The following is a 23,228-nucleotide window of genomic DNA, read 5'->3' as shown; positions in this document are numbered from 1 at the left end:
TCAAAGAGGACTTACGAGACCATGCCAGGGTTGGGGACACTTGCTGCACCATGACTTGGGAAGTAGGATTTGGAAAATAAGGCCCCCAGCCCATCCCAATAACATCGTACCAGGACCCTAAATGCCTCTGCCATTGATTTTATATTGTAGGGTGTATACCACAAAGACTTTACACAGCTAATGGCACCTAGAGACCAGTTAACAGGCTTTGCAGAATTATAATAATTTATTCAATAACCATATTAGAAGGCTGAATTAAAAAACAAAACAAAACAAAAAAACACACACACAAAAAACCCAAAGCAGACAAACATACTAAAAATGTAGTGCCATACCTACACTTTCATCCATCCTCCTAAACTTAATCTGGCTGACTGGTCTAGGGTCCAATGCGTCTTCAGCAATGAAGAGGTACCTTCCGTAACAATGAATGGTTGAGAAAACAATTGACATGCCATAGCTACAGTCTTTATGTCTCACTGCAGCAAATAAAAACTGGTTTAGATTACACAGATTATGGTTCATTATGAAAACAAAGCAAGCCTCTGACTGAAATCCCATCTGTTGGTTTGCATTAAGCAATTCCCTTCCTCCTCCTTGCCATCTTTTATTCCTAGGAATTCAAAGAAGCTGTCCTGGACCATTTTTTGTCCATTCACGACCACTAGATAAAGGCAAGATACAAACCTTCTTTGCATGGATGAGCACAGCACGTATCTGCATAAAAGCTGACTGAGGGGTTTTTTTTAATGTTTTTTTGGGTTTTGTTTTGTTTTTTTTTTTACTCTAAGATAATAAATTCAGCAGGTTCCATGCTGCCAAATGTCCCCCTCTCTTCCTGTTTTCTTTCTCCCAAATCTTCATAGATCTTTAAAATACAAAGAGACTCCTATGATCAACAAGTCAGACTGCTTGCACAACAGAGGTCTCACCCAGGAATCTGTGAATCAGGCTCCTGTATCTTCTGTTTGAGCTGCAGCATCTCTTCCAGAAAAATACTCAGTCATGATTTAGGGACTTCAGCTGATAAGGAATACGTCATATACCTAAGTAAACTGTTCCATGGTAAATTACTCACACTGTTAAAAATATGTACCTTATTTCTAGTCTGAATTTATCTGGCTTCAGTTCCAGCTCTTGCATCTCGCTTGCCTTTTTCTGCTAGATTGAAGAGCTCCCTATTGTAAGAAGTATCTTCCCTCTGTAGATTCCTGCAGACTACAATGGTCTTTTGGACTAGTTAAACAGACTAAGCAGCTTTGGTGTCTCACTAGGAAAACTGGCTTTCCAGACTCTACTTGATTTATTTTTTATTTTTTAAATTTTCTTAAGTTCTTTTGCAAACCCTTTTCAAAGTTTCCGACAATCTTTTTGAAGTATAGACACCACAATGTATATGTTCCAGTAATGGACTCATTAATACCATATGCAGGGCAATTTAATCTTCCTACTTCTGCTTGTTATTCACCTCCTAATACTCGCAGAGATCATGTTTGCCCTTTGAGCCACTGTGTAGCGTTCAAATTCTTATCAGTCATGAAAACAGTCTTGTTTCAGTGACTACTTGCGAGGCTGTGGTCTCACATAATGAGCACTTTTTGTATTCCTGCATGGACTTGTATTTGTCTGTGTTAAAGTACGGTCTGCTCAGACAGTGTATAGATCAATCTGCAAAACCGACAAGGTCCTTGTCGTTACTTAACATTTCATCAATTTTTACGCCGACTGCAAATTTGGCAAGCTTTGAGTTTATTTTCTTTCAGAACATCAAGAAGTGTGTTGAATGATATTGGACTGATGATGTTCTTGCTGAACTTCCAGAAATGGTTCAGCTGGGATGACAATTCCACATTTACATTACTTTTTGAGAAGCAACAGCTAATGCATTTTTTTCTGTGTGCAGTTGGACTTATGTGCTGTTTTTATAGCCTTGTTTTTTTGTTTGTTTTGTTTTTTTTTTTTTAAAGGCTTGCTAGTAGCAATGCGCTGGTGTCCCGGATTGAGTTACAAAACAGCAAGGGGTTCCTAAGAGGGTTGTGGGTTTTTTTCCAAACTCCCAGTTAGAAGATATCTAATTCTGCAGAATGAAAAATATTGGGCTGTTTGCTATTACATCTTTCCTAATATCTGATAGAACAAAAAGCACCTCTTTATCACTGGAATTATGAATACATCTGTCTGCTGCTTTCCAAATACAGATTGGAGTGAATTACTGAATATTTGTAGGGTGTTTATTTCGTGCTTGATAACTGGTTGTCTTTGACCCATACACCTTACTATTTCAAAAATGCTGCTGCTTTAAATTTTTTGAAAGCATAATTTTTCTTAGTCTGATGGTCCACAGTTATTTGTATTTTCAGCTTTTATTACTGCATGTTTGTGTTTCCAAACTGTAATTTGTACTTGTTCACTACATTGCTGCCTTTGTCTTCTTTTTTTAAGTGATGGTAGACTGTTTAACAAAACAAACTTTTTCTCATGATTGCAGAGTTGGGGATTTTGTAATCTGGAAACAGACTTCTCAGTTTACTGTCTGCATTTTTAAACTTAAATCTTTATTTCTGTTTAATTTTGTGTGAAATATTTTAATCTACGAGGAGTTATCCTGGGTAAAACCCTCAAGTATATATGTTACCAGTCAGGACTGTGATCTTATTTTACTTTCCAAGTTAAATTGGTTCATGGCTATTTGCTCATAGGCATCTGGGGTTTTTTGGTTTGGTTTTCTCGTTGTTGTTGTTGTTGTTGTTGGTCTGTGATCAACTTGTTAGTTAGAACAGGATCCTATATGGAATTACCCAGAGACAGTCTCACCAAAATTTCCTCAACTTTTTATGGTCAAAAGTAAGCATCAATACTTTATTGGTTTTTCCAGTCATGGTATGACATTTCCAGCATATACTTCCCTGATAGTACTGCAATGAAAAAATTGCAGAGAAATATTTAGCAGTTGCTCTTCCTCATTCCTTATCTGAGTTAGGGGCCTTAGGGCAACCCTCCACCAGCACAGCAATCCTGTGTGTTAGCACCTCCACCCAAAAGCGGTAAGGGCAAATATTGCAGTGCATCAAAAACTACTTTATTTTTCAGAGAGGACGGGCTCAACAACAGACTTGCTCAGTGACCTTTGGTATTTTGCCCAGGTAGTTCCTCCCAGACCCTGCAAAACATTTTTTTAACCCTACACAGTTTGAGGTGCTTTATTACAGAATGATAGGGGGCATGGAAGAACCGTAAGTAGAAAAGTCTGATTTCTTTTATGGTTTTTCCTCGTGCTCCAAAAGTGCCCTTGGAGGGCAGTGACAGCAGAATGCTGTCCTCGAATATGAACAGCAAACACAAGATGATGGTAATATGCAACAATTTTGTTCTTAGAAAAAGCAGAAAATTCTAGATGTGAAGCATAAATAACTCTAGAAGAACAATACTTGAAATAGGTACAGAAAGAAATGGGTATTACAGGTACAGGAAAAAGTGCTTGAAATGGATCCTTTGTTAGATGAAAGTCTGTTTCTATTTAGAAAGCACACTTAAATATACTGTAACATAATTACATTAGAAATTGAACTAATAATCTCCCAGAAACAGTTCTCTGGAAACCTTTCCATGGTGCTTTTTTCAACTTGGAGGAATCCTTCAGAAACATTTAGGGAGGAACGGTACAGAAGGATTTGGCAAGTGTTGCAGGTCGGTGCCAGGTGGGGGTCTTGCAGCCTGCAGGCTGTCTGCCTCCCAGTCTCATTGAAGAGTACCCCTAACCCTGGACTGGGATCCTGGGGACTCCTGCCCTGCATGTGACGGCACCCCAACCTCACCCGTCCGTCACACTCAAACAAGCCGAGTGAAGCTGCCTAGACCATCTTCTTTCCTGGGAGGTCAAAGCCGGGACTCTGTAAGCCTAAGGTCAGTGTTATTCGAGATCACCTAAATCTCCCCTGGCCGACAGGGACTGCTCAGTTGGGGGTCCTGGATCCTGTGTCTCTTCTCACTCATCAGGGAAACTGTCTGCATCGGATGCTGTTGCGTGGCTAAGCTGCGGTGCCCAGGTGTGCCTGAATTAACTTTGGCCTCCTGATTCTCCAAGGGCCTCCCCTGCGTTGTACCTTTCTGTCTGGGCATCCTCTGGTGTCCCAGCAGTGCTGCCTTGTCTGGGGCTTGAAAAAGTCCTGCTCTTTCTGACCCCGTATCTATAGGGGAAGGAGGGATGGAGTCTTTCATAAGGTTATTTCATTGAAAACTTTTCTTTGCCCTTAGCCTTAATATCTCTCTCTGGTTTTGTTGGGCAATTAAATCCTGTTTTTTGTTGCCAGAGAGATCAGCAAAACATTTACTTCTTTCACCTACCTCTTGGAGGAGGAGAATTTGAAACAAGATTACTGATCATGTTTAAAAAAAAAAGAAAAGAGGAGGGGGGAAAAAAAGTCTTCCATCCATCATAGTTGTTTGCAGTGCTTTTTTTCCTGAAGCAAGTTAGATTTTTTTTTTCCCCCCCCCCCAATCATATTTTCGTTCAACTGGTGAGCATTGTGCCCTCAAGTATAGTATCTGCATCTGTTTGTTACCCATGCTGCATGGCTATCCTTTTCTGTGCCACTGTAGCTCCTGTCTATAATCTGCACATATTTCCTCTTCTCTTTAAAGTGTTCTTTGGGGCACAGACCCTCGTTTTGTTCAGTTGTGCACACGGGTGGCTGTGAAGGAGCCCTACGCTTTCCCACAGGACAAGTAATAAATCATGATATCCAGTGCTGTAGGGCCTTTCATAAAACAGGGTTGCCTTTTAACCAGTACTGGGTTGTTTCTTTACTGAGAGCAATGTCTCTGTGACTATTCATACTTGTTATTGCTGCTTTTTAGAATGCTTTTTAGACTATTGTTAACCACTTTTGAAGGCTGGAGTGGAAAATGAGTGGAAATGTGTATCCTGGTGTCCTCTGGTTACTTTAAACTGAAATTGTGGGGTGTGGAGGGCAGGATTCAGAGCATTTATTGCAGATAAAACAGTTGTAAGGCGAGTTTGGCCGTGCTGCCATGCCCCGGCTGCCCTGGGTCGGCAATGGTAGTTGTGGTGGTGCGGCAGGATAAGCATCATCTCCCTTGTGTGCAGCCCAGGAGCTCTCAGCTCTGTTGCAGAGCTGTTCACCTGACTCTTCTGGGAGCAGTTAATTTGTTCAGAGCATTTCTGGGAGCCTACAGGTAAGCATTATTTCAGATTTTTTTTGTGGCTCACCTTGAGATGGGCAGTATTGTGTGTGTATGTGTATTCTATATACACACATATGTAAGTATACAGTGTTTCTGGAGCAATATTTGCACAGGCTGCATTAGGTGGAAAAATAATTAACCATGGTGTTTGCTGTGAGCAGGTGGGTGCAATAGCAAACATCATCACTCAGGATTTTAGTTGTGTTTCCTATAAGTGAACCATTTTGTGGAGTTAATTTAATTCATTAGTTTTAATATTTTGCTATTTTCCACTGAGGAGATGGGATATCTGCAGGCAAAAACACGCGATTTCCCTGAAAATCTGCTTTTACTTGGAATGTTTTTCCACCTGGAGCACGTGCGCACGTTTCAGCTCATTCCCTGAATTTAATTCTCCTATTGTTCTTTATTTTTAAGATTGGGGGGTAGTAAATAAAGTTGGCCACTGTTCAGATGAATGCGTATGCTTCTGCAAAGCTCTTTTTAGCTGCTAGTATATTTGAGGTGAAATCCTTGATCTTTTGAGGTCAAAAGGGAGTTATGTCACAGACTTTGGGGAGAGTCATGATTCAGAGGGCTGCAAAGAATGGCTTGCCACAGCCTACTTGTAATTCTTGTTAGTGTATCAGCAGAAGGGATCTTAGATCTCATGTCTTTGTTTCTGAGATGGAGCTCATACATGTCATGCTATGGAAATCCTCATCCAGCAACTGGGGACTGGGTTGTCTTTGTAGATACTCACAGATCTTGCTGATAAGCACCCACTGGTTTCGGAAAAATCAGTGACCTTTAAGGTGTGCTGAGTAGGGGACCCCAAATTTCATCTTGCCATGTAGAAAACTGTACTTTCCATTTTGCCTGTTGCATATATACCATGCATTTATAGAAGTGTGTGTCTATAAAAATATATATATATATATCTATAATGGACTGCAATTCTGGGAGGAGGCAGGATCTTAAAGCAGTCTCAGGCTTCTTTATAAAACTTACACAGAGTTATGGCTAGTGAAAGAACAAATTCTCTGTTATTTATGGCAGAGACTCAAAGGAGCTATGATGTCTAAAACACCAAGAAAAATCACAGTTATTTATTTAATGATATACAGTTTAGCCATATTACTTCCTGAAGATGGCTAGTATTCAAGGTCTGGGTAATTTCTTGTAAAATTAACTCTAAAGGAGTCATTCTTGGCCTTCAGTGATGTAAAGCAATTGGTTTAAATGATAAATATTTGAGGCCCCAGATTTTTATACAGGTATTTGAATGACAGGCTCTAATACTTAGGGAGAAAGTCTTCTCTTTTGCCTGCATGTCTTTTTCTCTGGACAGTTCTTCAGATTTCACACAGTTCCCCTTTCTGGGCAATACAAACTTAAAAATAGATTTACTGCTCTGGTAAACAAGTCCATAAACAGCACAAAGTAATCCTCACTCTGCTGTTCATCATTTCTTTAATAATGCAGATATTTCTACAAGAGCTTTAATGTTCCCCTTCAGAGGCTATTCAGGGAACTGTAAATCAAAATTAAACTTTAACTTTGAGGAGGTGTTACTCGGTAGGAATCTATTATTTGCAGTCACTCTGCTCTTCAGCAAAGCTCCAAATCCAACCTGTCTGATTTGCATCATACTTAAAAGGATTTCTGAACCTGCTGAGTTCACTGGATCTCTTCCTGACTTCAGGGTTTTGGTTTTTGTTTTGTTTTGTTGTTGGGTTTGTTTGTTTTGTTTTTTTCCCGTTTTTTTTCTCCTGTGGTAAGATAGACTTCAGATCTGGTCTCTGCTGCATGCGGCCATTCTCCATGGCAGACCATCCCTGACTTTTGAGGATGCATTTGGGTCTTGGTCTCCTCCAGCTTATCCTCGTCCTGCTTCCTGTAGCTCAGGGCTGCCACCTCCCAGTTCACGGTGGTACAAATGATGGAGAAGAGCATGTCCTCAGCACTTGGGCAATATCCATCTGAGGACACCACTAAATCCTGTTGAAGCCCATTCTGATGACATACCTAAAAAAGCTCTGCTGGTAACAGGAAAGTTATTCCAGACTTGCATTATTTTAGCAAGGGTAAGAATTTAAGCTAGTGTTTTAAATAGAAACAATAATAAAGTGTAATATCAAATGAACTTATGATTTAATATGAAATCTGAAAATGATAAACAGATTCTTTTTCCTTAATGTTCTTAGGCTAAACCCTTGATACTTGTTTATCTAACTGCCTCTATGATTATACATACTATGGTGGTTTATAAAAGTTTTTATCTGAGATTAAAAAATTAACCTTACTAATGGCTACAATAAAAAGCTACAGTGGAGTAATTTAAAATGCGGCAAATTTTGTTATTACTCAAATTCTACTCGCTTCACCACGTTAATTTGTGCTGCATTAAATTTGAGACTTCAAGGTTGTTCAGCAATGTCAAAGTCAAAGCTTCCCTGTTTGGGGTGGGGTTTTTTTGTTTTGTTTTTTGAGACAGTTAAGTGTCTATTGTAACAGCAGTAACTTTGATTTAAGTAAGTAGTAAACGGCATGTGTTTCCTTATTGAAGGCCCCAGTGCTATTTGTGGTATGTGGATTTCTAAAAAGGACTGGTCTCTGTGGCATAGAACCTGATGCTTCCTTTATGGAGAACGTGAATGTCTCAATGTTATGGACCAGGATCTGAAACCCTGATATTTTAAGTAATGTCACTGTTAGGCTGGAGGGCAAGTTTAGCATAAGGGTTGGCTATACATCTTATGCACTGCACTGCAGGGCATTAACTGCAGACGCTTTCCCTATCTGTGCACCATTTTCGTACACTTCAAAGTTAATTCATGTGAAGGAAGCCTGTGAATTTAAAGAGCAGTTGTATCCAAGTATCTTCTTGTGCATGCCTTTCATTACAAATGAGATGATCCACTGCAAAGGAAAAGATACTTGGGAATAGCTTTTTCCCGTGATGGGGCCTAAATATTAATGTACTTGCATTCAACCTTCCCCTTGGAGACAGCGTTTCATTTGTCTGTTGTTCCCAACTTGTTGCTTCTGCTTTAATTAAATTCATTAAAGTGACATTTAGCTCAGACTGTGACTGTGCTTCTGACCTCTGATTTGAAAGTAGGTTGTCATGTATTTTTGAAAAGCACATTAAATTCAGCCTCCTTTCCTTCCTTCTAAAAATCTTTTTTGCTTCCTTTCCGTGACCTTAGCTAACCTTTTCTGAGCTGATTAAACTCTAGGTTTTAGCAGAAACTCCAGAGGTTTCAGCAGAATCCTCTCTTCCCACCCCCCACCCCGCCCTGCTGGTTTGGTTTCTTGGTGGACTACTGAGTTGACCTGCCTCATGAAGGGGTCCAGCAAGCACCAGAACTGTTGCAGGTCCAGCAGCTGAACCATGGCTGGAGATAGGAAGGCTTGGCTGGGGGGAAGCAGGACCCACTCTCCCTTCAACGACAGTGAGCTGGTAGGTTGGCTTACCCTGGACCACTACCTCTTTAGCAGCATGGAGGGTGACCCTTTGTGATGCCTTGCCTTGCAGTGTGCTCCAGTGTAAATATTAGCTGCAGAGGTATTCACCTCTCTGTAAGTGGGGGATTTGTGAAGATGAGGGCTTGTCGAAAGAAATGGTTGTTGCAATTCTCAGAGTATTTCCCATCACTCACTAATGAGGCAGTGGCCCACGGGTCCCAGAAGATGGGAATGGAGAAACAGAAAGAAAGCACAGTACTGCTATTGCACTGCTTTCTCCCGCAGGTCTGGTTCAGTTCAGTGCCATATCTCCCTGGGCCAGTCTGCCTTCTTGCCTCTCTCCCTTTACATGTTCTCAGTCACTTCCTACTGTCAGACTCCTCCATTCATAATTACCGTCTGGTTTCTGTGGTCATGCTCTTTTATCACTTCATTTCCTTTTCTCATAGGGCCTTGCAATGACCCATTTCCCTCATGAACACCCATCCTTAGATGCAAATGCATCCACTTCACCGTTTTTCTTCTTTCTGGTGATCTTCAACCAGTCCTTTTTGCCCATTATCTGTGAATTTCTTTTCTCTTTACCCCTATAGGAAGAGCTAATCTAATACTAAGAGAGTCTGATAATCTAATACTTTTTACTAATGAGAAAAGCTTTTCCATGAGCGTTTCGGAGAGCGAGGGAAGAGAAGAAGAGTGTTTACCAGTTGAGCATGGCAAGGAGATGAGGACTATCAGTGGTATGAAGCGTGAGCAGCAGAAGTGCCCCAGGATGTAGCTGTCTAGTGCGTAATCCTCTGGCTGCTGTCCCTGGGCTTTCTGGACATCCAACGGGTGGTGGAAAGGGCCAGCTGTTTCTGCATTACCCTTTTGAGATCTGACCTCTAGGGTGTCTAGAATGTGGAAGAAGGAGATCTGCCATCAAAATAAAAGGTACTTTACAGGAGGCTGGTGCCTGGGGGCAGAGGCTTGCTTCAGAGATGTACCGTTGGGGACTTGGCTAGGCTTTTCGTTGTGCTCCTGTTTGCATCCTTGGCTGTGTCACTTTGGAAAATGAGCTGTCTGTGTGTGGTTTTGGCAGTCCCTGTAGAAACCCCCCTCTGTGTTTACTACACCCTTCTCCTGTGCCTCCTCTTCATTGTGGGGGAGGGTGTCAGATACAAACATGCTGCTGAACATCGTTGTATTTTCACTCGCATAACCTGGGAGCAAATCGCTAGCAAGTGTCGCTTGAGTGTTATAATGGAGGTAGATTAAGCAATTTATGGAACCATAAGATAGTTGACCTCAGCCTCCAAATAAAATGCACAGGGAAGGGCGTGAGGGTTTTTTGGTTTTTTTTTTTGTGGGTTTTTTTTTTTTTTTTTTTTTTTTTTTTTTGTTTTTTTTATCTTTTCTTTGGTTGCTATGGCTGGCGTGTTGCACAGCATTGTGTTTCTCTTCTGTCTTTTTTTGTATACACCATCCCACCATATAAGAGGATGCTCTTGCAGTTTGTGAAGTCTGTTCATAGCTGGCTGTTTGCTGGGGATCACTGCTTCTGGTGAAGGTGCCCAAAGGAAAGTTGCAAATTGCTTTTGATATCTTCTATAAAATAAGAAAGCCCAAGATAGCCTGGGGGGGATGTGGGTATTTGATTCACATGGGGAAACCCAGGCTGAAGCCACATTCTTCATCTCTGAGGATTATATCTAGTTCTCTTCTTCTTTTCCCTAGCAGATTTTGGAGTGCTTAATGGAGGAGATCAGATAATTTTCCCATTTTTATAGATGAGACAGCAATCAACTGAGGCACAGAGGGGAGAGCCGGGAGTGGAGACCAGCACTCTCCGGCTCCAGTCTTGCACTGCTGATGGCTCCAGCCATTTGGCCACGCTGGCTGCCTTTAGTCTTCATTTCCTCCCCAGGGGAGCTGGATATGGATGTTGCAAGCATTTGCTGCAATGTCTTGGCACCAGCCATCGTCTGTAGCATGCACCTTTAACCCCTCTGCAGGCTGAGAGTAGAAGAAAGGCTTTTCCGCCCTGTCCCCTAGAAAAGACGTAGACTTCTTTGCTATTTAATTTGTTGTCAGCATATGTAGAGAAAGTGGGGGAGAGAGAATAGTATTTCCATATTTGTATACTAATCACAAGTTTTCAGAGAACTCTGGACCAACCAGGTTTTTTAAGCTTGTCAGAACTAGACTGATATTTGTGAGCAATGAAAACACTGGGGAATGGGAGTATTGTACATTGGAGAAATGTTTGTTGTCACTATCTTTAACCTGAGATTTTGTTTGCTGCTAATGTTGTTGAGATCAGAGGCCAGGTATAATTTGGATTAAGGAAAAGGGAGACGGAGAAGAAGCACTGAGCTATGTTTGCACGCTGCAAATGAATGCACTAATGAGACTTTATGGGGAAAAGTAGGGCCCTGATTTAGAAAAGCACTTAAGCATGTGCTTCTCTTCAGGGAGTGACAGTCATGTAAGGCCTATTGACTCAATGGCTGAAAGGGGTTTCAGCTCATACCCATACCTAAGTAGGCTTCAGAATAAGGGGAGGGGGGGATTTTTTTATTTTTACTTTCTGATTTTTTTTTTTCCACAGTCAAGGTGAACTGTGGGAATATTAAGTACTGCGAAATTACAAATGTAGAAGCATTCCTCCAAATTAGTAGGAAACCTCTTCTCCCAGCATGTTGTGTTTGCCTTTGGGAACAGTAAGTCGGGTATTTAGTTGGGCAGACCAAATCATGTGCAGAGCTTGTGAAAATAATTATCTATACATTTCCAGCTTTTGTTTCACCGCCCTTAAATATGCACTGAAATTTCACTCTGAAAATTCTGAGCCAGAACATCATTTTGCTGGGAAAATTGCATATAAAACCTAATTAAAAGCATCATCCCACACTTTTCTTTTAAAAGTACATCTACTACCATCATGCCTCTAAATGTAACAGAGCTCAACAAGTCTCTAGCAGCCAAGAAGACACGTAATTTAAAGGCTATTTCAGCATTTGATTAAGCACACAGTGATAACTACAAGCCCATGCCCTGCAGGCATGACAAGAGGCAATTATGTTCTGAGGTCAAAAGCGAGGGGGAGAAAAAGCACAAGATTTTGATGACTTACTTAATTTTCCAGCTCCTGAAATTAGCAGAGACAAAGAAGTTCTAAATCGCCCAGATAAAATCCTGTCATTATCTGTTGCCGTTTCACCCTCTGCTCTCACTTTGCCCTGCAGAAGCTCAGGAGGATGATTTTCCACCAAATGGCTGCACTTAGAAAACTCAAGTTGGCACATGTTTAAATGTTAAAAAGAGTGTTTTTCAAAATCTTTAAGTTCTGCCGTCTGTATTTAGATGGCTGTCTGCACATGGGATCCTGGAAGAAGACACCTGTTTTCCAAAGTAGTGAGCAGCCATCAGCTCCTCTTGACTTCAAGCCAACAATTAGGTCACTTATTTAGGAGATTAAATAAGGAGCTCAGTGAGAGACTGCAAAGAGAGGGAGCTGCTCAAAGGAGAGAGAAGTGTATTAATGAATTAATACAATCATGCTGTGTATTTGACAGATGGGCTTTGATGTATCTTATTTCATAGCAAAAAGCAAAAAATCTTTGCTCCTCACAGGAAAACCAGTAAAAATGTTTAAGTAAGATTATCATATAGGGATGCAACATCAAGAAATGTGCTTACAAGGAGATAAACAGCCAACCTCTAATCTCCCTTTGGAGTATTTACTGCATATAATCAGGGTAGAAAAAAAGCCATGCAGAGCAACTGATTTGGTGGAGGATGGCAGGATGGAAAACACGTGCCATTGCTTTCTCCTATCATATTGTATTACAGTATTCAGCTATTCCTACAGTTTGTCCAAGGTGTCACAGTTCTTTTATGCTGTATATCCAGGAAATAAATGTTGGCTCCGTGATACCACAGTGAGGTGTCTGTAAGTGAAAGCTGCCCTTCTAATGGCAAGCAGTCGAGTGATAATGTGAGAAACAAAAAGGTGAGTTCCAGTAAACAGAAAGCCACATCTAGAAATGTTTGCATTTGTCCAGAGGTTCTTTAATGGGAAGTAGAACATGAGCTGTTATTTTTGGAGGGGGGTGTTTGGTTTTGGTTTGAGGGTTTTTTTGAGTACCAGGGACTGACATTCATGCAATTTTAGTAGATCAATGCCGTAAAGTCTCATGTACAGGAGAGATGCCCAAGATACAAGAAATGTGCTCTCACACCTGGTACAGAAACAGGTCTAACAGCTTTTACTAAACCTCTGTATTTTCATATTAACTGTGAAATTTTCCACCAGAATCCTGAAGTACTGCGTCATCATTGTTGATAGAGTTGCTGCGAGATTAGGATGCTATCTTTGCCCTCAGATAAATTTCTATTTTAATAAAACCATGTTGCTGGTAGCAGTTCCTAATGTCTTATTTCCAGCAAAACATGAAAGCTAAAATTAGCTGCTTATTTACAGGATTGCTGTTTGACAAATACACCAGGTGTGTACGAGTGAATTCCCAGACAGTTAATTTCTGCGATTTTAAGTGGCGTTTTCCTCAATCATCACGTTTAATGTCTGCTTTCTTTGACAATATAGTATAGTTACTGCAAAAAATGCATAGGAATTAACAGCAAAAATATACTTTCTGAAGCCTGTGGGTCAGAGGTTTGAGGTTTTTTTTCTATAGTGGGAACTATAAAAAGTAAAGTGGGAACTGTAAAAAGTAAAGTAGTATTAGCAACTGTCTTTGCTGTTTCTGTAGCCTACAGCAGCCTCTCAGAGAAAAGGATCCAAATTGCCCAAGAACTGGGCCAAACCATAGCCCCAAACAGCTAATATTGACTGTAAAGCTCATTTTGCCATTTTCTTGGCAGTTAATAGGAGTCCTCTAAGCACATAGCAGGAGGAGGGAGGGCACTTGGTCAGCGTTCTGCCAAAAGCTGCTAGAAACCTTCTGCCTCCCATGTTCCCAGTTTTCTCAGGTTTAGTACAGAAGAGGCTTGAAAAAGAGAGCTCACCACAGCTCTTCTGCAAAATCAGCAGCCTGGCATCAAAAGCTCAGCCCTGGGCCTGTGAACACTAAAGGTAATGCAGGCAAATATAAACTCCCCCCCTGTTGCCATAGAGTCCAGTGTTTCGCAGAGCAGGGGCTGCTGCAGGCTTCTGTGGACAGATCCTTTTAAGTGGACTTAATACCTCCTGATGTTGTTTGTAGGGCAGGCTAAAATTGCTGGGGTTTGCTGACTCTGCCTTTCTGACAGGCTTATCTCTTCGATCAAATGTTGTCTCTAACTTTATGTCCCATCCTTCCTCCACTGACCTTGTCGTTGATTAGTGACGTAAAGCCAAGGGTAAGAACGAGGTATTGTGTCTCAGAGGTTCATGCTTGTCCTCCTGGCTTCCCTCCTTCTGTAACAGGACAACTTGCTCACAGTAAGAATTTACTGCATTACACAAATGTATGGTGCAATACGAGCTCAGGGCAAAACTGTTTCTCCAATCTGAGGGAAGGAGGACATCTTACATGATCCAAACCCTAAAGCTATGCTAATTGTAGAAGCTATTATTCAAGAATAAATGCATGTCTGTTTTGGGAGTTTGGCAATTAGTCCACAACTCTGGCACATCAGTAAGGATCTGATATTAGAGTAATCTCTGCAAATTTACAGAAATGGGAATATTTATCTGTCCAATAATACAAATCTAAATGAGACAACTGATGATAATAGAAGGCTTCATGGAAGTTAGAGTAATATGTTGGATTGCTGCCAGCCAGCCAGCCAGATAGAGCAGCCTTGATACAGTTAAGGGGAATACCGAGAAACATCAGTACGCTCTTATTTCCATAAGCAAACTTGGCGTGCAAGTACCATGTGGAAGTTTTATGGGACAAGACAACAGCGCATTGGAAGGGATTTCTGGTTCTGGGGAGGGTATTTTGGTGTTTTTATAATGGGGCCAGGGAGAAAGTGAGTTGTTGAAAGATGCTTAGTGTCAGATGAGCTCTGGATCTGTTAGAGGGTTAAACCTTCCCTGACTGCTCTGTGACCATCACATAGATACAGGTTTAGTTTATATGTTCAGTTTTGTGGTTAGAAGTAGTACAAAATGGAGCCAGAAGGGCACATCATCCCTGCAGCTGGAAACCTTTTTTGGTGTGGGTGAGTTTTCATTCTTGTGGAATAAGGAAGGGAAGGGGTTGGCTTTTGTTTCAGCTCATGGCCAGTGCGCTCGGCTAGAAAACAAGTATTTGGTTCCCAACTTCACTCTGGATTTCCTGTGAGATCTTCTGGAAGCCACATAGCACTTCTGTGGCTGAGATGAGAATGACAATGCATAGGTACTTCATATGGATATTTGGGGGATTAATACATTCACATTTGTCAAGCTATTGAAGATCTTTGGATCAAAGAGCTGTAAAGATGGGAAATATTATTGGTTGTTGTTATGTGAGTTTATTTACTAATACTTCAGGGCTTTGTTTTCAAGGCATCTCAAAGCGTGTTTCTTTTTTCTTTTGCAAACTGTAGCCTGGATTTCTTTTAAAACAGGTAAGATTTCTGAGACCTCTTTAAATTAACTTTACAAATATGTGCCAGTATTGAACATCCAGGCAGATCCAACGCAAAGCTGAGACTGAACTTTAATCACCCAGTGCCCCATATATTGGCCTTTCCAAGGAAAATATCACTGCAGGGCCCAAACTTTGGGATGGTTGCCAGAAGCCGCAGGCCATCCCCTGGCATGCTGCAGACTACAGCAAAAGCCATTAGGTTCATGTTTTCTAAGGACCAAGAAAAGGACCAGGAGCAATGCAGATGTTATTACATCTGCAGTAGGACAGATGCAATCTTGCTGAGCAGGTGGGATCCTGATGCTTGGATTGCTCATCAGAAAATTTCCCCCAGTTGATCAGGTACAACACAAGACTCTAATTTTATATATCAAAGCCAACTAGCTTTTCACCTGGTAAGTAGAAGTAATAACAATGCCATAGTTGCTATTTACCTATTCCAATAGGGTATCTAAAGCCCTGTATAAAAGGGTTCATTAGCTTATTTTTGAGATGAGAAAATCAAGTTGCTGAGTGGAGAAGTGATTCCTCTCGGTAGCCAGCAAGCCGGGGATCGGACCCTGTTTCTGCAGACCATATCTCAATAGTACCAAAACTGTCTCAGTACAGCATATGGATAAAACCTGCTGCTAAACGTCGTTCCGCTTTTAATCCTAGCCTCAGTGTGGAAAGTAAATGTTTGCTGTGTTTCTGTGTTAATCCTTGCAGCTTTCAGCCGTGCCCCGGTCCCCATGGCTGTGGTCCGAAGGGAGCTGTCCTGCGAGAGTTACCCCATAGAGCTTCGCTGCCCAGGAACAGATGTTATCATGATCGAAAGTGCCAACTACGGGAGGACTGATGATAAAATCTGTGACTCTGATCCTGCTCAGATGGAGAATATCCGCTGTTATCTGCCAGATGCCTATAAGATTATGACTCAAAGGTATAGTATTTAATATTCTTTGTTTGCTGACTGTTGGTTTTTTAATCTGGTATGTACACACCAGTTTGTGTGTTTGCATGAGAAAATGCAGGTACTTAGTCTGTATGTTTGTGCACAGAATTACAGCTGTCGTTGCTGAACTGTGGGTTTAACAGAGTTGGGTTAGCATCACGCAATATAAATAACATTTGCTGTAAGTACTACTAATCAGTCATCTTGATACTCACTGCATCCCAATTTTACCTCTGAAATATCTAAATATCAAGGCTCTTAATGAACATATAAGTGAAGTCTTTCTCAAATGCACATTCACTGGTTTTTGTGCTGTGTTCAAACAGATGGCCAGTAATCTCCTTGAAACAATATTTTGTGTTCAGAATAACACTTACATTTTTCAAAATACAAAGAAAAGTCTCCATCTCCATCATTGCCAGGCTTAGTTTTAGGGAGGATCTGAATTCCCAGTCAAGGACTTGCTGCATTCACGTTGGTTTTGCAGGAGACTTGCTAAATTTCTGTATAATAACTATTGCTGTTAAGTGTGACTACTGCATCTGGAAGTGGTAACTGAGATACAAGCCATGTAGACAGACTCTGCCCCTGCGGAGCCAGGGCCTAACAGTTTATTCCAACCTAGAGGTATCCTGGTTATGGAAAGCCTTTAACTGTTGCTGAATTTTTCAGGGTATTTTCTGGCACAAGAGGTGTTGTGGGAAGGATTCGTAAGTCACAGCTCTTGACAATGTAATTGCATTCAGTGCATTTCTCCTAACAACTACATGTATATTTGACTGTTAATTAAATCGTAATAGAAATTAGTATTTCAGGGTATTAATAATGGTATTGACATAGGCAAAGTGTTGCTAATTGAAGTAATGACAACAGTGTTTGCATGGTGACCTAATGGCTAAAGCAGTGCAAGGTTTTAATGGAGTATCTTGCTATTGTTTGCTGTGAGACACTTTGCACTAAAAATGGAGTTGTGTAAGCAACAGAAAACAAAGCATGAGTTTCATCTATATTTGACATGCTAACGGCTATTCTTGAGCTCCCTTTAGAATTGCTGCACATCAAGGATTTAGATCTCAACATGCTGAGAGGTCTTATGAAAAACATCCTCGTCGCTGCATATGGCTTCTATAAGCCCATTCTTTAAGCTGAACCTCCTTGCATAGCTGGCTGAAGTCCTGTTTGTAGGATTGTGCTGGTTACATTTTCAAGACAAGCAGAAAGGATAACAACGTGCCATCATCCGGTCCCTTGGGATTCGGCATGGTTTTAGTAGAACTACTGTAATTCTCCTGTTCAGGTTGTTAGTGGCTTCAAGTAGAAACCCTTAATCCGCTGCATATTGGCAGAATAAAACTGTGTCATCCCCTTTGTGGGCTGTTACAGAGTACAAAGTATTAATATTTTTATATATACGTAGTAGCGTCCTCTAGGCGCTAACTTCCAAGCCAAATGCAGAGCCCTGCAATCTTCTGGTCAGTCCCCACGTGTAGCAAGTCTGCAATAAACATTAGCCCTTTGGTCAGGGAGGGCACATAATCATGTTGTGTGCACACAGCGCTGGGATGAAAACTCACGTTGATTACTCAGCTCCAGATATCACTGCGGACTCAAACAGCTTAGCAGAGAGTTAGCAGGGAAGCGCATCTCTGGGGCAAAGCATCTTTGTTTTCCCATTTGGGCAGAAAGTGATGCTGTAGAGGATGGCCACTGAGGGGGAAATTTCTTGCAAGGGAAAAGCAAATCCCTACTGACTGAATATTAATATCTCTGGGGCCTTGCCTGATGCCGTTTATCACTGAGGAGGCTCAGAAAAGGGTGGTGGCTCTTTCCATTTAATTGATGATCAATTTTCATGAAGAAGTTTGCAATCGTGTAATTAATTTGGTACTGTTGAGTTTCTTGAAAATAAATATAACCTGGTTCTAGTTAAAAGGCAGGTTAAAAAGGGGGAAAATACTCTATTTTGCATTTTTATGTCAGTCTCATTTCTTTTTTTAATCTCCATTAATTCAAAGAGTTGAAACAATTTAAAAATAAAACCATTAAAACTAAATATGTTCTTAAGATGCAAACTAGTCTGCCAGCTCACAGCTCCAAGTACGCCTTCTAGCTGAGCCTCTGAAAAAAGTAGTTTAAAAGGAAAATTGTGACAGCCTAGTAGTTGTGGCACTAACTATGGCATTTTCTTCTAAAAGCCTCTACCTGCAAAATTAATCAATTCAGCAGTATTTGGGTGGTTTTGCAGATGAATGCAGGCTTTAATACAATAAGCTTGTCTTTGCTAACGCTGCGGGGTGGGGAAGCAGCTACTGGGAACTAAAGATCTTCGTGGCAGTGTAACCCGCGTGGTAATCAAAGCTGTGTGCGTATGGAAAGAAGAATGATATGTGCAGTGCGTGCTTATTATGCATTGATTAATTATTGCATTCATAAATACACAGTCCCCTTGTCGGTTTTATAATATGTTGTCTAACTGCTGGCAGTTTTTAATCAGCAATGCAGTACAGCCAACTTAGACATATTATGGCATGGCTGTGGGGAGGGGGAGAGGGAAAGGTGGGAAGAAAAGTCTGTGTGAGACAGAGATGTTGTTAGTACGTGAGCTGAGGCTGCGAGTGAGCAGATTTATGGTAGATATTAGTGATTGCTTGCCCAGGCCCGCCCCCCCCCGCCAAAAAAAAAAAATGAAGCTAGCGTGTTCCTTTCTTCTGTATGTTTATTTAAATTAATTTTGCAGACGAGTACGTGGAATTATTTTGAAAGGGAAAGGCATAAATCTGATGGTGTGTTTGTGGAGCCCCCTGAGCAGAGGGAACACAAGGAGTTCTTGCTGCAAGTGTTGCCCTGAAAAACTCTAAAATCTTTGGAGTATTGCTCTAAGTAAAGAACATTTAAACAGCTTATAGGGAGCTATTTTATAGGAAATTAAATCTCTGTGGCCTATTTTGTGTTTCAACTTGCCAGCTCTTCCTTCAAGCATTCGAGCAGCAGCTGCCCATAAAAGCTCAGAAAGAGGGCTTTATGGATTGAAGTTTTTCTGATATGATTAGAGAAAAACGTATTTCATAGCATGTTTGCTTTGGAGAAATGTCTTTTCGAGGGCTGTAACAAACAATTAAATTCTAACCATGCCCATTGTAAACTGTGTACACTGTACCATGGGAGACTTCGCTATGTCCTCCCTTGAGCAACTGTGCCACGAAATTAATGTATCATCCGTTCAAACAGCTGGGGTTCTCTGTGAACAATAGGGAAAAGCAGCCTCCTATTCCTGTAAGAGTTGCCTTTGTTTTTATAGTGTTAACACTGCCATTTAGTCTATTAAAAAACACCCTAAAGAAAAAAAAAAAAACCTTTCAGCACACTCTCTTGAATTTCTTGTGGATGCTTTCCACCAAGGAAATGCCCAGCTCAGAAAGACAAAATCTTTGATTACTTTTTGCATGCTGGTGGTTTCACTACAAGTCAGTGGAGCTAGTCGCCTCGTAAAAGTGCCACACAAATTTAAGGCTGCAATGCAGGCAAGGGAATTAAACATTTAGTTGCCTCCTCCTTGATTCTGACAAATACGCCAGTGCTTGCTTCTTTTTAAGGCACGTGCTTAAGCGTTTTGTGGAATGAAGACCTGCCCATGTACTTTCCTGGGTTGAAGCCAATGGAAGGAAGAAGATGGGTGGATCAGGTTTTGCATCTATGTTCGCAGAACTGTGCGCTGTCAGTACCACCTTTGTGTTTAACTTCATAATTTGAAACAGTCTGTTTTGCTGAGCTCCTTGTCCTTTCCTGTAGGCTTTAACCTTGAATGTTAAAAGCGGGGGGAAATTCCAAGTAGCAAAGCCGGCATGTAGGTACATGTACACAATTGCATTTTTCGCCTTAAAAGCAATATCAAGGCTCTCCTTTTGCTTTCCAGATATCAGGAGTAAAGGGATCCTTGTCTACCCCAACCATTGTCTGCTACTCTTAAGCTGGAGAAAGGAAAGGAGGGATGGAATAATAAGACAAAACCAGCAGGCATAACAGAGGAGCTAGGGGAGAAATGTTCACAGGTCTCAGCAGCTGTTCCCAAAATCAAAGCAAAATTCCTTCTACCTTTTCAAAATTTGGAAGGTAGAAAATGTGGAAAGCTCTTGCTGGGGAACTCTCTCGTATCTCTCAGCAACTCAGAGAGCTCAGTTTGCAAAGGGGGCAGCTTGCAAAAGTCCTGCCTTTTGCCACAGTGGAGCATTGCAGAGCTCTTGTGTGCCACTGTTGCCACTTCTGGCTTGGGGATGAGGGCTGAAAGCTGCTCAGCTCTCTCCCTTCTTCTCCCCTGAATGGAGCACTGGACCCATTTTGTGTCCCACAGGCAAGACACCTCTTTTCCAGAGCTTTCTGCTGCTCCCAGGGCAGAGAAACTGAGGCTTCTCCGGCGGAGGATGTGTAGTTTGCACGGTGCACCAGGACGTGTACCCTCTGCTCTGCTGCAGCTGGCCGTGGTGCCATCTGCCCCCAGCAAAGCGCCCTGGTGCAGTGCGGGTCAGGGCCTGGCAGGTGGGCGCTGCAGCTCTGCTAGTCTCCTCCGCTGGCTGAGCAGACAGAGAATTTCTAGTAGCTTTGCAGGAGGCACAGCTGGGAGGTACTAGATGCCCTGTTGGGCTGCAGTTGCTTAGCTGAGCTAGTTTTCTTTAGGTTCGAGTCTAATCTGCATGGTTTGTCCCTGTGGTTTCAGTGTTGGCATCATTGATGAAGCCTGCAGGTCAAGACCTAGAGTTTTTTTTTAAAAAAAAAAAAAAAAAAAGTGCAATGAAGAGCGTAAAACTGTTGTCAGCTGCTTGACGCTCTCAGATTTCCATTTAGTTTCATCAGAGGGCCTGATCCTTTTATGTGAGGAGGGGCTCTCACAACTCTTCCCATAGTCAGAAGGGTGGCAGCAGGCACTTTGCACAGGGTGGGTGAGAAGAAAGAAATTCCATGAACCAGCTTGCATTACACTGCAAAGATTTTTCATCTCCTGAAGGGCTGTGTTTTGTTAATGTTTTTGGTTGATGACCTGAAAAATGCAGGAGTCCGAAACGAGTGCCATTATTATTGTAATAATATTGCATCTCATAGTGTGCTGTTATTGATGCTATCAGCACCTGTGATTTTCAAGATACTTCTCAAATGCCAGTGATCTGCTCTTGCGTTGGGAAATAAAGAGGCAGGGTTATCTGTATTTTACAGATAGAATAATTCATATTAATCATTCTTAAAGTGGCCACTGGTTTTGATCATACCAATTTTGGCATGTTCTCATAGTGTCTTATATTAAGTAGCTTGTCCTGGTGCATGTGGGGAGGATGCACAGGACAAGGAGAGCTGCAGACCTGGAGGCTCTGTAATAACAAGGCCACCAGTAGGACTGAATGAGCAGACTTCAGCTGAATTGCAGCACAGTTGTGTCAGGCTCTACAAAATTAATGGCATATTTCTCAGAAAACAGTCCCCTGCTTAGACGTTGCCATCACCTCTGACTCAGATACTGAATGCCCCATTTGATAGGAACCCCTCCGCCTTCCCCTGCATCCTGAGTACATTTTGCAAAGACTGCCAAGATAATACTCATTTTTCTAAATTTGTTATCTCACAGATGGCATGGGAAGTGCATTTCTGAAGGACTGAGATGTTGCAAAAGCTAAGCTTTTCTCTTTCTGGGAAGCATAAGTCTGGCGCTTTGAGATCGCCACATGAAAAGCATCAATATGGAAAAATACTAATGTTTCAGTTAAACAGTAGTTTCTGTAACCAGTAGAAATGAACAGGGAATACTGAAGCTCACGTTCCCTGGATTCTGATTTTAAAGGCTAGAAAACAAGCCTCACTACTTGGTTAAACAACCTATTTTCTCACCGTGCGGAAAGATACTTTAAAATGAAGCAAAGTCTACTAATCTCATCTGCACCTTAACCCTGGGACAAGGGCACGTATACTATTACTAAGAGGGGGAGAAAATAAAAAAGGAAAAAAAAAACAAACAGTTAGTGCTAGTGGAGCAGGGTGCACTGAACTGTTGAATCACTCTAAAAAAGGTCGCTACTTCCCAGCCCATACAGTCTTAATTTATCCTACCTCTTCCTTTCCCGAAAATGCTGTCAGACCCAAGCAGAGGAGTAAATTCTGAAAGTGACAGCCCCCTGGAATTGCCCTGGTACCCTAGTAAATCAGGGCTTGTCAGCCCAAGCATCTCAGCTGATTGCAGCTGCCATGGTAACAGATGAGCAGGAGGCAGTAGTTTCTGAAGGTAATTAGGTTCCAAACCGTGGAAGGCTCTGTAGATCAAAAATAATGCTTTAGGCTTCCCCGGGTACCAATTGGTAGCCGTGGCCAGCTATAAAACACCCCACTTAAAATAAATAAATAAATAGACAATTGCTTTGTGCCATGGCTGCTGGTTTTTGGTTGCTGTTAGCATGCGATTCCAATGTGCTATCATTTGAGAAAATCCAGGCTTGAGCTGAGAAAGCAATGTGCCAACTGGCAGCCTCTGTGGCCAAAGGGAAAGGCCTCCTTGAAGTGCACAGGCTGGAGGAATTCATCGTTGCTGTTTTCTAAGACTGTTTCAGTTTGCCAGCAATTTTGTTTTGTTTCATTTCATTTTTTTCCCCCTCACTGGCCTTAACTGACAAAGAGAAGACATGGGATAATCTCCTGGGTAAATCATGTCTTGAAGTGGCCTCGGAAGTGCTGAACACATGATGTGCTGAAAACCATGCAGGGAAAATCCAGGTTTATTACTTCATCCATTACTTTACTAGCGTGAAAGTGGCCAGCTCCAGCCTGTCAGAGGGAAGGGACTGGCCAGCCTTTGGCAGCCTGCCGCATGTAGCTTTTGCCAGTGGGAGAAGACCTACGTGAAACATGCTCCTGTCATCTGTTTTTTCTGAACATTTGAGGCTTGTTGAGAACAGCAGCTACTAATTTGTACATGGGGAGGAAGCATTGAGCAAAGATGGAGATGTTGCTGACAGTGGTGTCCACCGGTTGAAATGTGTACTGCATTTATTACCACGTTGCAGGAGGTGGGTGCAAGCACATAGAAAGCCCTCCTGTAA

General features: G+C 41.7%; 1 protein-coding gene across 5 annotated transcripts in view; it reads left to right on the top strand.

The window, feature by feature from the left end:
• The window catches only part of ADGRL3 (adhesion G protein-coupled receptor L3), a 512,006-nt gene that overhangs the window by 224,192 nt on the left and 264,586 nt on the right, over positions 1-23,228 (top strand). For 4 of the 5 annotated variants that reach the window (XM_076336965.1, XM_076336964.1, XM_076336962.1 and 1 more), the window contains exons 4-5: positions 15,178-15,198; positions 15,930-16,143. In XM_076336965.1, the coding sequence (XP_076193080.1) occupies positions 15,178-15,198; positions 15,930-16,143 (235 nt within the window). The remainder of the gene's footprint in view (positions 1-15,177; positions 15,199-15,929; positions 16,144-23,228) is intronic. The other variant, XM_076336963.1, reaches the window with a different exon arrangement.

The sequence above is a fragment of the Aptenodytes patagonicus genome, chromosome 4, assembly GCF_965638725.1.
Source record: "Aptenodytes patagonicus chromosome 4, bAptPat1.pri.cur, whole genome shotgun sequence".
NCBI lineage: Eukaryota > Metazoa > Chordata > Aves > Sphenisciformes > Spheniscidae > Aptenodytes > Aptenodytes patagonicus.
The sequence above is the reverse complement of the archived record's forward strand: the minus strand, read 5'-3'. Positions and strand labels throughout refer to the sequence as shown.